This window comes from Notamacropus eugenii, chromosome 5 (assembly GCF_028372415.1).
Source record: "Notamacropus eugenii isolate mMacEug1 chromosome 5, mMacEug1.pri_v2, whole genome shotgun sequence".
Taxonomy (NCBI): domain Eukaryota; kingdom Metazoa; phylum Chordata; class Mammalia; order Diprotodontia; family Macropodidae; genus Notamacropus; species Notamacropus eugenii.
This window is the reverse complement of record NC_092876.1, coordinates 442,787,730-442,802,025: the sequence shown is the minus strand read 5'-3', so window position 1 is coordinate 442,802,025 and position 14,296 is coordinate 442,787,730. Positions and strand designations below refer to the sequence as shown.

Here is a 14,296-nt window from a genome sequence, read left to right as displayed (position 1 = left end):
ATAAACCCAGAATACTCCCCAACTTGCTTTCCCCATACAAAATTTAATGAACGCATATCAAGATATGTTTACTGCCCTTTGACAATTTGCATACTTCATTTCATTTCAGTTTCTTTAATTTCGCATTTTTTTTTCTCAATAACTGGAGGCTACTACTTGCAAATAATAACAGGATAGCTTTCTCTCATTTTGCTAAATACCACATGGGAAATTTGATGAATGGGTGTGTATTTACAATTTAATATAAATTCATAAGTGTATTCTAAGGCTTCATTATGAAATAAAAAAAAAACAAAAGATTAATACTGTGCTTTTGGCAGCTTAGCTCTGTAAACATTTTTCATCTTATTAAAAGGCTTTGAATAAGAATATGCCTTGGAAATGTTTTTTTTTTTTAATGCTTTGTGGATTTATAAGACAAAATATGGTTACCCTGATTCTATGACATTAGTGAAAATGTACATTATAAAGCTATGACTGGTTTTTTAAAAATGAATTTTTATAGAGACATTACAGGCTTTTAATCGAGACACCCATCACTTAGTAGAAAAATCTTCTTTCCTCCATGGAAATAGAGGATGTTTTCATTATCTGGTGCTTTAAGGTTAAAATAAATGCAAATATTGTCTGATATATGAGATTAGGCATAAATGCCCATAAGCATTCTACCACACTTGGCGATGCTCAAATGTGGGAATGATTCCTTGACATTTTCTAGGAAATAATATACAAAAAGTAATTTTCGATTTATTTCTGCTATAATTTTTCAATGTTGAATTCAAAATTAACTATATTACTAATAATATCACATATACTATGATTTCATAATAGAACTGAAAATTTTATCAGGCAGGATCCTATAAGGACTCATAGTTCATTTAATTGAAATTAAGATATTTTAATAACACTGTGATCGATTTGCAGATTATTAAAAAGGCATAAGATTATAGTGATTTGTTAATATTAGGCATTCATATGTTATTGAGTGGGTTATCACACTTGCTAATATTTTGGGTAACAAATTCACTCTGCTATGTGAAAAAGTAAAATATAATAATAATGTGATAATATCACAACTTAAATTTAAATGAATTGATAATTAAGTCCTGCTGTATTTTGTATAACCAGCTCAAGTCCTTCCTCCTTTAAATAAAACAGATCAAGGAACTATTACAGTTAACTTTTCCTACTAAGCATGACTTTAATTAAACAAATAACAATCTTGCAATATCCCTACTCTTTAAAATGACTAATTAATAACACAGACAGTATCTAAATATATATGCAAATGAGATAATGTATCTGTGCATAGGAATATATACACTTCATTTGCAGCACATATATACACTCATAGGCACACAGTAATTATCCATTGAACATATGCAAATGTGTTTATTTAATATCAATGGGATTTTTGTCATAAAAATCAATTCAATGGCAAATTACCTAAAATTTTCCATTTTACTATTTAAACCAGACTTCTATACTATAACTTCTCTTTCTTGTAACTCTCAAACTACTATGCTCTTTGGCAAATTATTGCTTCATGAACTTACTGCTTCAATGATGAAATATATTACAGGAGGACTTATTTTCCATATAATATAGAGGAAAGAGGGAAGGGGAAGAGAGGAGAGGGAAAAGGAAGAGAGTGGTAGGAGGAAAGGAAGAGGGACAGTGGGAGGGAGGAGGGAGAAGGAAGAGAAAAAGAGAAAGGAGGTGGGGGAGGTGATGGGGAAAAGAAGGACAGGGAGGAAGGCTGCTGGTGTCATAGTGGATGGAGTGTTAAGCCTGGAGTGAGGAAGACATGAATTCAGATCCAATCTTATTAGCTGTGACTGGACAAGTCACTCATTCTCTAAGTTTCTCACCCACCTCACTGGGCTGTTGTGAGGATCAAAGGAAATCTAATTTGTAAACAACAACAACAACAACAAACAGCATGGTGCCTGGTACACACTAGGAGCTATATAAATGCTTATTACAGAGAGCGAGAGACAGAGAGGCAGAGACAGATTGAGAGAGAGAGAGACAGAGTGACAGAGAGAAAGACAGAGAGAGAGAGAGACAGAGACAGAGAGAGTGTGAGAGAGACAGAGAGAGACAGAGACACAGAGAGAGAGACAGAGATTCAGAGAGACAGAGAGTGAGACAGCTAGAGAGACATAGAGACAGACAGAGACAGAAAGAGAGAGACAGACAGAGACAGAAAGAGAGAGAGACAGAGAGAGACAGAGAGAGAGAGAATGATCTATATTGGTGATTGATAAGCACAGAGAAAAATGATTTTCCAATCCTGTCTCTCAAATTTCTTTTTCTGATTCTTCCCCAACCAAATACTTCACTTTCTCTTTCAAAAACAGAAGTTAAAGATTTTAAGCAATCACTTGAAAAAAGTCTAGCATGATATCCTGTTCGACAAGATAGAACAGTCTAGCCCTAAAGGATGGATCAAGTAGATTTGCAGGTGTTGAAATAATCTTACCCAATACATGTTGATTAGGTGGAGTGAAATCTCCCACTGAATGCCTCTGAACTTTGCACTTAGCTCTTTCTTGCTCAGAAATTTTATCAACAACTTGAATGAAGATATGAAAGGTATGTAGGTGACATAAAGATAGGAGCAAGAGTGACTAGATGGATCCTAATATTCAAAAAGATTTCTATCAGGTAGAACAAATGGGCAAAAACTAACCAGATTAAAATCAAAAGAGATGAATGTAAAATTCTGAAGTGAGGTTCAAAAAATCGGTTACATAAACGCTAGGTAGGAGAGACCAGTCTTGGAAATAATTCTTTTGGAAATTATCTCTCAGGGTCAGTTGACTTGGCTTTAATAGAAAAGAATAGTGTGATTTAGCTACTAAAACTGGTTATGAAAATTAGAATCTGTTTACAGAGGACAGGTTTCATCAAGCTTTTTCTTTTCTTCCCCCATTGTCTGCAGCTAATATGGTAGCAGATCCCTCATAATATTTTCATAACATTTCTTTCTTTCATAATATTTAAGATCAGAGTTTTTTAAAAAATATTGGAGTATTATTTTAAATTCTGTGAATCAGATTTTTTAAAGGGGCATCAATAAATTGAAGTACCTCCAGCAAAGGGCAGACAGAATGGGAAATGTCAAAGTTGTTTTTGTTTTTTATGAGACAATGAATAGAACTGGGGATCTAGGGCTTGGAGAATGGAAGTCTTGGGGTGACATGATAGGCAACTTCAAATATTTGAGACTAAACACCAAAGATGGATCAAAGATATTTTGTATAGGTTCAGGAAGGAAATGACCAATGACATTAAGCTATAGGGAAGGAGATTTATGCTCAACAAAATAAATAACTCTCAGACAACGATGGTCATCTAAAGCTTCTAGTTAACAGACCTGTTAAAGTAGAGATTGCCTGATCATTCTGTAAAGGTGTCATAGAAGAGGTTCTTGTATTTCATGAGGGGTTTAGTTAAATGATTCCTAAAGCCTTTATCAACTCTAACATACTGTGACTGTAAGGTTTTTAAACCACAAACTAGTCAAAAGTGTCCTCTTCCCTCTCTTGAACTCTCCGTTGATACTGTATTTATTAATTTAAAAAGTGCCTCATGTTCCTTTAATTTTTTTTTGTATCAGTTGTGTTGTATTTAATTTTGGATTCTATTTGTAGCCATTTCCTCTCTTAATATCTTTAAAAATTATATCCTAGGTCTTCAGATAGTTATAAACAATTACGCTCCAAGAAATCTAGCTCATGTAGAGTAGGTATTTCATATATTTTGAACATAATAGGCTAATTTCACTTATTAATATGAAATAGCCAAGTTATAAATTAAATGATGTCATTTTATTGCCAACAGTATCAAAAATGATCAAGGAAATTATTTTGCTTATCTTTCCAACCCGATCAGATCAGTCATTTTCCAGTCTGAGAGGGAAGTTATTAGAGCATAATGAATTGAAAAAACTGGTTTGATTATTAAGATGATGGACTGATTAAACATGCAATCATGACACAGGAAACACTGTTTGGTTCACTTAAATCTCCATAGGTCATTATGTGGACTCCATTCCTTTATTAGTATACAGTTTTTACAGGGTTTATTTACGTTTTCACGATATAGAAATGTATAAATGCACATACACAATAAATCATCACTTTTGCTATTAGAGTCACAAAAATTAAATAACTAAGAACATTGTGCTTTTCCTGATTTAACTTAGAAAGTCAGAATTATGTTGAGATGTATAAAGAAAATTAAAGAAACAGAAAACTAATTGATGAATTGTCTTTATGTACTATGAAAGCTCCTTCTAAAAGTTTTTTTGTAAATGACAAGAACATGAACACAAGAGACTTAGAATTGCAATTAAATAATACCACATATTGAGAAAACATACAAAAGACATTTTGAGAGTTTACAGTTATTGATAAAATAAAATCATTCCAAAATTAGAAGAATATCTCTATATATACTACAACCAAGGTCTCCAGAACAATTTACCAAGTTACACTTTCAACATGAATTTTATGTATGAATATGTAATTACAAAAACACACAGTGCATGTAGCTTGTACTAAAAGTCAGGAAAGGGAATTTGACACAAAGGAAAAGAGACAGAGAAAGTGAGAAAAACACTTTGATTTTCTTTTAATGTCTATTTTTTAAAATAAATTTCAAATTAACTAACATTTTTTGCTACCTAGTATTAAAGAAATATCAATGTGCTGGAAGAGTGTGTTAAAAATTTTGAGTCAAAGGTGATATAGCATTCATATCATTATTCTTAGGATAGCAGTTCTGAAAAGAAATAGTCTGAACATTAGAAGAACTGAAATCCAACTCGAAATAATTAATCATAAATTGAAAAGAATATTGCCAAATAACAAAACCAAAAAAAAAGTTTTAAATGTGAAATCTACTCTTCTTAAAAACACAAAACAATTTGAGATTCATCTAATTACCATCAAATCTCCCAAAATGCTGTTTTTTTCTGTGAAAGATTCTAAAGTTGTCCCTAAACTTTTTTTTTTACAATATTAATGATAGCAGAAACATGGATGGGTTTTGAATCAGAGAAAGAAAATTGCATAAACTTGTAAAATATTAAAATGCAACTCAAAACTGGAGCTGTGGGAAAAGGCAAAAAGGAGAAGGAATAGAAGAAAAGGGAGACTAGTTAGAAAGGCAAATTGAAGAAGCTTACTGATTTAACCTCTAAAAAATGAAGGATTGTTGGCTTTTTCTTTTGCTTTGGTTCTCCAAAAAAAGAAATGTATTGGGACGAAGCCTTTCTATGGTGGAATCATTAGACAAAAATAACCAAATTAAGTGGTAAGTAGTCTTGTTCATTAAATTACTTAAAGCTGGAATAATTAAAATGTCAGATAATGAAAAGTGAGACATCACAGTAGAGGGTTAAATCTAAGTCTGATCTCTGCAGGTGGTTTTACTTGGTTATCATTTTCTTGATGTGATATTGACTAGTATCAGCCATGTCTATTCTACATCACTATCTTTGGAAATTTTTTTTTAATTTTTGAAAATGGAGATTTGTGAAGATAAACACAAAGTAAATTACCCATTTCTTACTTTTTAAAATTAGATGAAATTTATTTTGATTTTTCCATCAGTATGTTATACAGTGCATGATAAATCATTTCATGAATTTGCAACCTGCTACGTGGGCTGATGGCTCAAACAAACACAGACCAATTGTGTGTAGTTGGCAAATTCTTTCTGTGATAGTTATGCTGTCCTAACTCCAAAATGGTCAGCATTCCAGTAAGTCACCTCTAATTTTAATGAATGTAGGAATTAATAGAGTAGTAAACATATCTAACTTGAGACTCTGAAAAACTGTTTGAAAATATACATACATTTTTCTTATAATATTTGGTCTCTTTCACCAAGACTATAAGGTTATCCTGCAAATAAAATCTCAGCATTGTATACATAGGAGATACAGAGTATGATTAGAGGGAAGGGGGCTAGACTTCTTTGGTACAGGGAATTTCTAGGTGAGGAAATTCCCTCTGTGATTATAGGTCAGCACCTTCTCTGAAACTTAGTCTTAGAGAGATGCCTAGAACCCTGAGAAGTAAAATAACGTGCCTGGGGTCACACAGCCAATATTTGGAAAAGAAGTAGAACCTGAATCCACGTCTTCCTGGTATCAAGCCAATTGTCCATCTGCTATACCCTGCCTCTGTTATAGTCACCAATATGCCTATTACAGAAAGCAGTTTAGAATCCTGGGCTAACTACACCCAAGGACAGCGATGGGCTATCTGGGCCCCTCAGCAGACTCTTCACTGTCCTGGTTTTCTGAGCTTGGTCCTCTTGCCGTGCCCTTCATCCATTCTTTTTCCTTCTCCCACTGTGTGCATTGAAGTCATTACATAGAAGAGATGGAGATGGACATGTTTATGACACAAACAGGGTTAGTTTTAATTTCAAACAGGCAGTTTGGAGAGTCAATGGGGACTAAGAGAAAGAGCACTGAATCAAAGGAGGGGTCGAAAGGCCCAGCTTTACTACCATGAAACTGTATGACTGATGGTTCCCCTCACAGAACTAGGTCTCAGTTTCCTCATCTGTAAAATATTTTAATCAAATGATCCTATTTACTTAAGAGCTGGTTAACCAAAAGGATGCTCTAAACTTATCACAGTGTACTTTAATTATGTGCTACAAGGCATTCTAAGAAACTCTAGGCGAGCATTGCTTCTAATTGATTTATATTAAATCCATACCAATATTTACATTAAACAACCATATACTATGATTTTATTTACAAAACAAGATGAACTCTAATATTAACTTGTGCTGTAACTTCTGAAATGCCCACAAACTGTTCCTATACTTTGAGTGTATGTTTTTGATAGAAATAAATGGGGAAATGTATATTTTTCCAAAATGTGAAAAAAAATAATATTCTTTTGAAACAATAGGTATATATGTGACAAATATGTATGTAGACATATATATTGACATTGAAGTATTCCTCCTACCTTGTTTTAAAAAGAAATTAAAGGCATTCTTTGTCTATATAATCTATCCCAAAGTAAATCTTTTGTTGGTAAACTCATCAGTAATTGGCAACATATTACACAAAATATAATAATACTTTTCAACTAAATTCGTCTTAATGTTGTTTCCCATAGCATGTGTTTATATGTAAATACAATGAATAGACAAATGTTTCAGGATCAAATGGGAAAGTTAAGATATCTACATGTAAAGTTATAAATTAATGGTACAATTATATTTACACTGAAGAAAACCCCAATATTTTACTTATGAATCTGAAACATAGTGTAACAGAAGAAAAAGCGGTTTTACCTTCCAATAAACATTATAGTTCATATATTAGTGATAATACAAAGTTGTATAAGTTATGTAACCACCTAAGATATGAATATTGACACACATAATGTCAGATTGGCTAACTGTATATTTTTCCCTTTCTGATATTGGTCCATGAATTTTAATAATGTTTTCAAAACCCCATGTAGAAATTAAAGAACATGTGGTGCATATATAATATAGAATATAAACTTGTACAGGAGAGCAAAGTCGAAAAAAATACTATTTATGTTTCTTGGCTGCTAGAGTCACCTTGCAAGGCCAATTACTCAATATTCCATGAGCTATATAGAAAAATGAATGATTATAGCCCACATAAAATATGATTCAATATGCAAATTTCAAATAACAATTTCATTATACAGTGTGACAATGAATACATGTAGAAAATATTTATATAATATATCCATTATAACAGGACCCTAGGTGAAAGATATGTATCATGAACTCCAAGAGAGTATAGCAAAAGGATATTTTTGTTACTAATATAAGATTACTAAAAAGCCAATTAAGTATATTTTCATAATTTATGTATTTTATGTTATTCAAATAGTATACCTTATACCATAATTAATGTGAAAAAACTGGATAGGTTCTGTAATTAAAACTAGAGTAATATCTAAATCACCAAAAAACACTGTAACTCAGAGGCATTTAAAAATTAAATAAATTTGAAGCCTAGAATTCCTTTTTACTCATATAACCTATTTCCTGAAATTTAATAACTGAATTCTTAACCTTAGTTACCAGTAAACTATACATTTCAACACCTGCCACCGTGCATAACTGACTGCACCCCCCTCTCTTCTCTCAGGACACTAGCCTGTCTTTTCAGGTTGGACTACTCTTGAAACATCTTTGTGTCATATGCAACTCCATCCACATATTAAGTCTTTAATAAATTTCCTCATTGTGCATATTCTCTTTGGTATCCATGGCTACTACTGGGCTTGTCTTATTGAAACGTCTCTAGGTTACTACATTTTATCCCTTAGTCATTCTTTCTGGTCAGTTTCAGGGCAGTGGCAAAGCCATCATTCAGTAACATTGCTTTGTGGCCAAATGTTAAATTTGAAAGATTCTGGCTTCTGTATCCCCCTCAATATTCAATACGCTATTGATTCCTGGAGTCTTTTCTTCCCAGTCACAAGTCCTATGTCTTCATGCTTCATGGAAGAGCGATATGACCCAAGTATCTCCTCCTTTCAGACCCTCCCAGACCATATTCCCTGCTAGAGAATTTATTCAAAACACTTATGTCTTAATCAGTTATAACTCTAGTAAGTCTTTGGAGGAGTCTCAGAACAGCTTTCTGCTCAGCTGAATATTCCTCTTCTCCTTCTAACTCTTAAGTGACCTCTACTAATTATGAATTATCTTCCACAGGTCTATAAATCTTTGACTGACTTTATTCTTAGAACATTTCTTCACTATTTGGATAAGGCCTTGAAAATGAACTTACTTCTACCAAACCTATTCTCTTTTTTCCTATCATCCCCCAAAGTCACCAAAACTCCAAGGAGTTCGTTCGACTTTTGGAAGCTGGGGTAGGAGCAAAAATTGCTGAATTGTCAGCCTTACAGACCCCTCTTTTCAAGTTACTACAAGTCTTATAAAACTATGCTATAAATAGCAGCCTGAACATGTTAGGATTAAAATAAATTGTTGAATAATTGAATGAATGTCTATATATCTTCAGTCTTCATAGAATATTGCTCCTGTAGTATATCTCTGCACAGGAAGTAGTCACCTATTGCCTAGATAGAATATAAGTAATTCTGTTCCCACAAAAACTTTTCTACATTAATGAGAAATATTGTGCAAAATCAAAAGGAGGTCACTTGATCCATATGAAAGGGGATGATGATATTCGTGTTATGAATGATATGTTAATTTGTTAATTTATCATTTTTTAATTTCCCCAAAACATGAAAAATATATTAATCTACTACATGGGACCATGGATTTAACCCTAAGAAAATGTTCAAAGGTATGCCTAGTTTCTTCTGGGACTTTAAAATCCCATGAATTGTTGAGGCATGATAAAAGTCACTGTTTTAGAATGAGAATTGAATTCTCATATCATAAATTTGGTATGGACTGTCCCTTTTAGATTGAAAAAGTACTATTCTTACAACTTTTCCTTATAAAGTTAGTATGTCTTATATCATCATAAAAGTTTGTATATAATAAGCAACTGTGAAAACTCAAAATTATAATGATAATAAAGTGTCATCATGTACTTTTTCCATAATGTATTGCATAAAGCAACTTTCAATTTTTGGTCACATTTTAGAGAAGAATTTTTTCCCCAGAAATGGAATCAATTTTCCAGGCATAGAATTAATGTTTTGAATATGATAAAGCCATGCAGAAAATGCCACATGGATGAATAAAAGAGATTGTATTTTTAAAGGTAAGAATTACTTAAAATAATAAATCTAGAATAACAAAATTACATTATTTATTTACATGTCAATTTTTGTAATTGTGAATGAGCTAACAATTTCATGCTTTGAGTAGGCAAGTCCAAGGTGCAAACCACTGGTTTAATGTGGTGTAATATCACATATACAAATAAAATAGTAGTAGAATGGTAATATGCAATATATTGATATATAGCATTCATATATGCTCATTTGTAATAGTAATTATAGTAAAATTATTTGGGGAAATCATGATCAAAATTTAAAACAAGTTTTTAAAACTGTAATTACATGTCTACTAAAATTCTTCGCTCTACTATTTTAGGACATATGACTATTAATTGCAAGTCCAGGGTGCCAACTCCAGAGACACCATTTCTAGGTATTACTTACTTCAACCACTTTTCAAAATCATTTTGCTATTTCCTATAAATTTATCACTTACCTGACGTGTTACTATTCAGTATCTTATCTTTTAGTTTTTCTGGGATTTTTTCTCCCCTATTTGTAATTGCTACCTATTTAAATTTACATATACCTATATAAACAAGTTTTATTTCTATTTTGTGCTTTTAATGACAGTTTATAAATTGTTTGAAAAATGCATCATATTAAATATTAATTGTGATATTTTGCATTCCAAATTACAAAATATATGTTCAATAAAACACTTTAGTACATTATTTGTGCTAACTTGTCTATAATATGCTTAACATATAAGATTCCAATTTGAAAAAGTAACACTTTCTAAACTTGAACCAGGAATTTGAAACTCTTGACACGCAATTGCTTCATATTCTGTGGCTCACCATTATAGAATAAATACAAACATGCATGTAAAAGTTACAAAATCTGATGGATAAGCTTTGCAGAAATTTCTTTTTATGGCTTGAGCAATTCATGACAAAATGCTTACAAATCACAGTTTGACCCTGAAATTGGTTGGATAGGGGAGTTAAACATGAACACAAACACATACAAAGAGTAACACTGGATACCTTGATTCATGCAAATGTACAAAGCCTCATTTCATAATGATTCAAGTACACGTACAAATAGACACTATTGTATTTGGCAAAATAAGTCAACATCTGTTTTAGACAGTTTTGTGCTCTGTTTTAGCTTAAAGCATGCTTCGGTTTTTGTGCATTCATCCTGCGTATGATCCCTGAAAATATGTATGTAAACCAGTGTATTAATTTATATATAGTCCTATGATAGTCATGACAGAAAAATGCTTTTGTCTCATGTGTCTCAATTTAAATCAACAAATATTTATCGAGTATCTACAAAGTGGGTTCAGTGGTAAAGTTTGCTCAGATACATCTGGGCCTTTATTTTTCTTGGGAAACCTTTGCTTTGAGGGTTAAATGGACCCCCCAGTGCACGGCATAACCTTCGTAAAAGACCACTTAGAACTACTTTCCACCGTGGAGCAGATCTTCCTACCTTTCCAGTCTTAATTCTTTGAGCAATAGCTGCAAATCGATGGTTGAGCTCTGACAGTTTGGGCTCTATTACTTTCCTGCAGTGGTCGCCACGATTTGTCATCAAGTTTATAGCCTGGTCATGCGTAGAGTCCACCTTTGGACGCATATCATTCAGTTCAGCCTTTAAGCACTACAGTCCGTGAGCAAGAGACAGGGCTTGAAGTTAGTAATAAATGGAAAGGGGAAAGGGAGAGAACATGCAAGGAAAAGAGAGCAAGAAAAAAACACCCAACTTTGAAAAAAATAGGAAAAAGGGTGAGATATAAAATATCACAGAAAAACAAGTTATCCTCAACATTTCTGTTTTACACACCTGTCTATTCAAAAAATTTATGCTGGGAAAAGACAGAAGATGTTTCAAACCTTTCCATTTAAGCAATCTATTATTTGGAACAATGTCAGTGGTAAATGTAATATTTTAAGTTTAGTGGGAGTCCTATCCTTATTGAATTTTACAGTTGTGAAGCCACCAAAATTCTATTAGGTTCACAGGAGGGAAGAAGACTAAAGAGCAAATTTCCATTTCTTTCTAGCAAAGCTACTTAGTTCTTCTTTGTTTTATCATACTGAGTGCCAAGGAAGAAATTGTTTTCCTTATCTGATGGAGATTCTGTATCAACTAAAGAGATAGCAGGATCGGCTGTGATGGATTAGATGAGTCAGAATTGCCACAAGTGAAATGTTTTGAAAATGCAAAGGCACATAGGACTAGTAAAAATATGTTCTCATTACTACAAATATGGAATATCCAGTGAAAAGTGGTGTATCAATAATGAAGACTAGGCATTACAGCTGACTTTTTGTTAGCCCAAGGATATTTCCATTTCAAGATAGTTTATGATGTTCATTTTTAAAAGGAAAACTTTCAAGTAAGCTCTGTGGAATATGGCTCTTACTTCTTTCTTTTAAAGGATTATGCTATCCTCTGAATTGAAAGTTCATCAAGAAAACTTGAATGTGATTCAAATTCCTTAAAATGAAATAATTTGTTGAGGTCAACAAAACCAAACAAATATGATCCCTTTTAGCAGAGATGGCTGATTTTTAAAGAAGAGAACTGATATAGCTTTTTTGACTATTTTTTGACCTTTAACAGGGTACATATTTCCAAAATGTAGAAAGATGTTTAGGATATTTCAAAATACATAAAATAAAATCTGTAATTATATCTATTAGATGCCTGGAACTATGAATGAAAATAAAAAAAATCCAACTACTCATTCAAATGATTTATCTATATGATTTCAAAGTTCTAGATTACTTGGATTATGTAAAAAAAAAATCTGTGTGAATGAATTTTTCTTCATCCTACAATAGTTAGGAATTATGCAGACAGCCAGAGAATGAGCATCTGTTTTCTGCCTTTACCAAGGACTGGCTTAAGGTTTCTGGATATGTAATATATTATCAGGAAAGATTATTTAGGTTCTGTCTCTGCAAAATTTTAAGGATGGTTTGTCTACCAACCTGTCAAGAGGTAAATCACCTCTCTGGATGATATCCAGACATATGTTTCTGCATGACTCTTTGGTGTCATGGAAAAAGAGCCATCTTAATTTGTTTATCCTTTATAAAATCAAGGACAAATAAACTTAACACAAACTTGTGACAAATGAAAAATGCTATTCAGAAAATATAATTTGCTACCTTAAGTACATCTTCTTTCTGCTGAGTTTTCTTTTTCTCAGATTCATCCAATAACATTTCAGCATGAGAGATCCAGGTGGTGATGTGACCTACATTTTCATCAAATGTTTCCATGTGTTTCTGGTATTCCTATAGTCAAAGAGAGGAAAGAATGACACATTATGAAGATTTGAAAATGCTTTATAAAGACACCATTATAAGTTATTGGTGTAAAGAGTATCAGAATTAGCAGAACTCATTACTTTATAAGGGGAATATATTGTTTTAAACATAGGTTGTCAAAGACATACAAAGGGAAACATTTACAATCAAAACCAACATTATAATCCCAATGCATAGAAGATAAATATGAAGTTGGACTGAATCTTCAGAATCAAATAATGCTTTCATATTTAGAGAAAACTTCAGTGCTTTTCATGATAGAGCAAGAAAACTTTGGTTACCAACAATAGATTCAACCATTCTTCTGCTCGAGATGTTACTGCAATCCAGTTGCTTTTCAGAAGGCTGAGTTTATCATCCACCAGACTTTCTTTTTTGCCCAGTACTGTCTTTAGGGATGCTCCTAAATCAGTGATGTTTTTCAGCTGGGGTTGTCTTTTCTCAATCTCTTTCTGAGTAGCCTATGAAAAAAACAGTCCATGTAAACCTCACAGTAGTTTCAGCTTTAATGTTAATGAAATGAAACTGCAAATTATTGTAAGAAAGTTTTCCAGAGGTTAAATTTGCTACTAAAACAGTTAATTATTTTTACCATGAAAATCTTACTACAAACATTTTTATATGTTATTTTATGATAATTATACATATATATTGTATATAATACATATCCATAAGCATAAATTCATATGCTTGAAATCAAAGACTTTCATTTTTATTTCATTGGGGGCATTTACTGATAATACTTTATAGCTTAAATATATTTTTATTTATTTTGCTATTTCCCAATTAAATGTAATTTTTTTTAACAATCTGTTTATAATATTTTAAGTACCAAAATCTCTTTCTTCTTCCTCCCTATTCCCTCTCCTTGAGAAGGCAAGTAATTTGATAGTCAATAATACTTTAAAAATATGACTTTAACTTTATGACAAACCCAGATTATGATGAAGTTTCTTGGTTATGGAGCAGTAAATGATTGAAACTGATGGTAATGACCCAGGGATCAGAGATGTTGCAAATAGCGAATACTGATACAACTAGAATATTACTATGTTCTCCCTATGACATGCAGGGATGATTGTCATGCTCCAGTATTTCTGAGTTGTGTTCATTCAATGTGGATTCTTATGGCAGTCATAAGCCTATGGCACCTTCTGAATTAGTTGATAGTAGCAAAAGTATATCTGACTAAAGTCTTATGTAAACATCAGT

The 14,296-nt window shown here is 32.3% G+C and overlaps 1 protein-coding gene across 11 annotated transcripts in view; it reads right to left on the bottom strand.

The window, feature by feature from the left end:
- DMD (dystrophin) overlaps positions 1 to 14,296 on the bottom strand; it is a 2,329,373-nt gene that overhangs the window by 1,327,383 nt on the left and 987,694 nt on the right. For 9 of the 11 annotated variants that reach the window (XR_011968542.1, XM_072616876.1, XM_072616880.1 and 6 more), the window contains 3 exons: positions 13,366 to 13,545; positions 12,923 to 13,051; positions 11,235 to 11,405 (listed from right to left, as the gene is read on the bottom strand). Coding sequence is in view for 10 of the 11 variants with exons in the window: in XM_072616876.1 (XP_072472977.1) it covers positions 11,235 to 11,405; positions 12,923 to 13,051; positions 13,366 to 13,545 (480 nt within the window). In the remaining variant the exon portion in view is untranslated. The remainder of the gene's footprint in view (positions 1 to 11,234; positions 11,406 to 12,922; positions 13,052 to 13,365; positions 13,546 to 14,296) is intronic. The other 2 variants (XM_072616882.1, XM_072616883.1) reach the window with 1 other exon arrangement.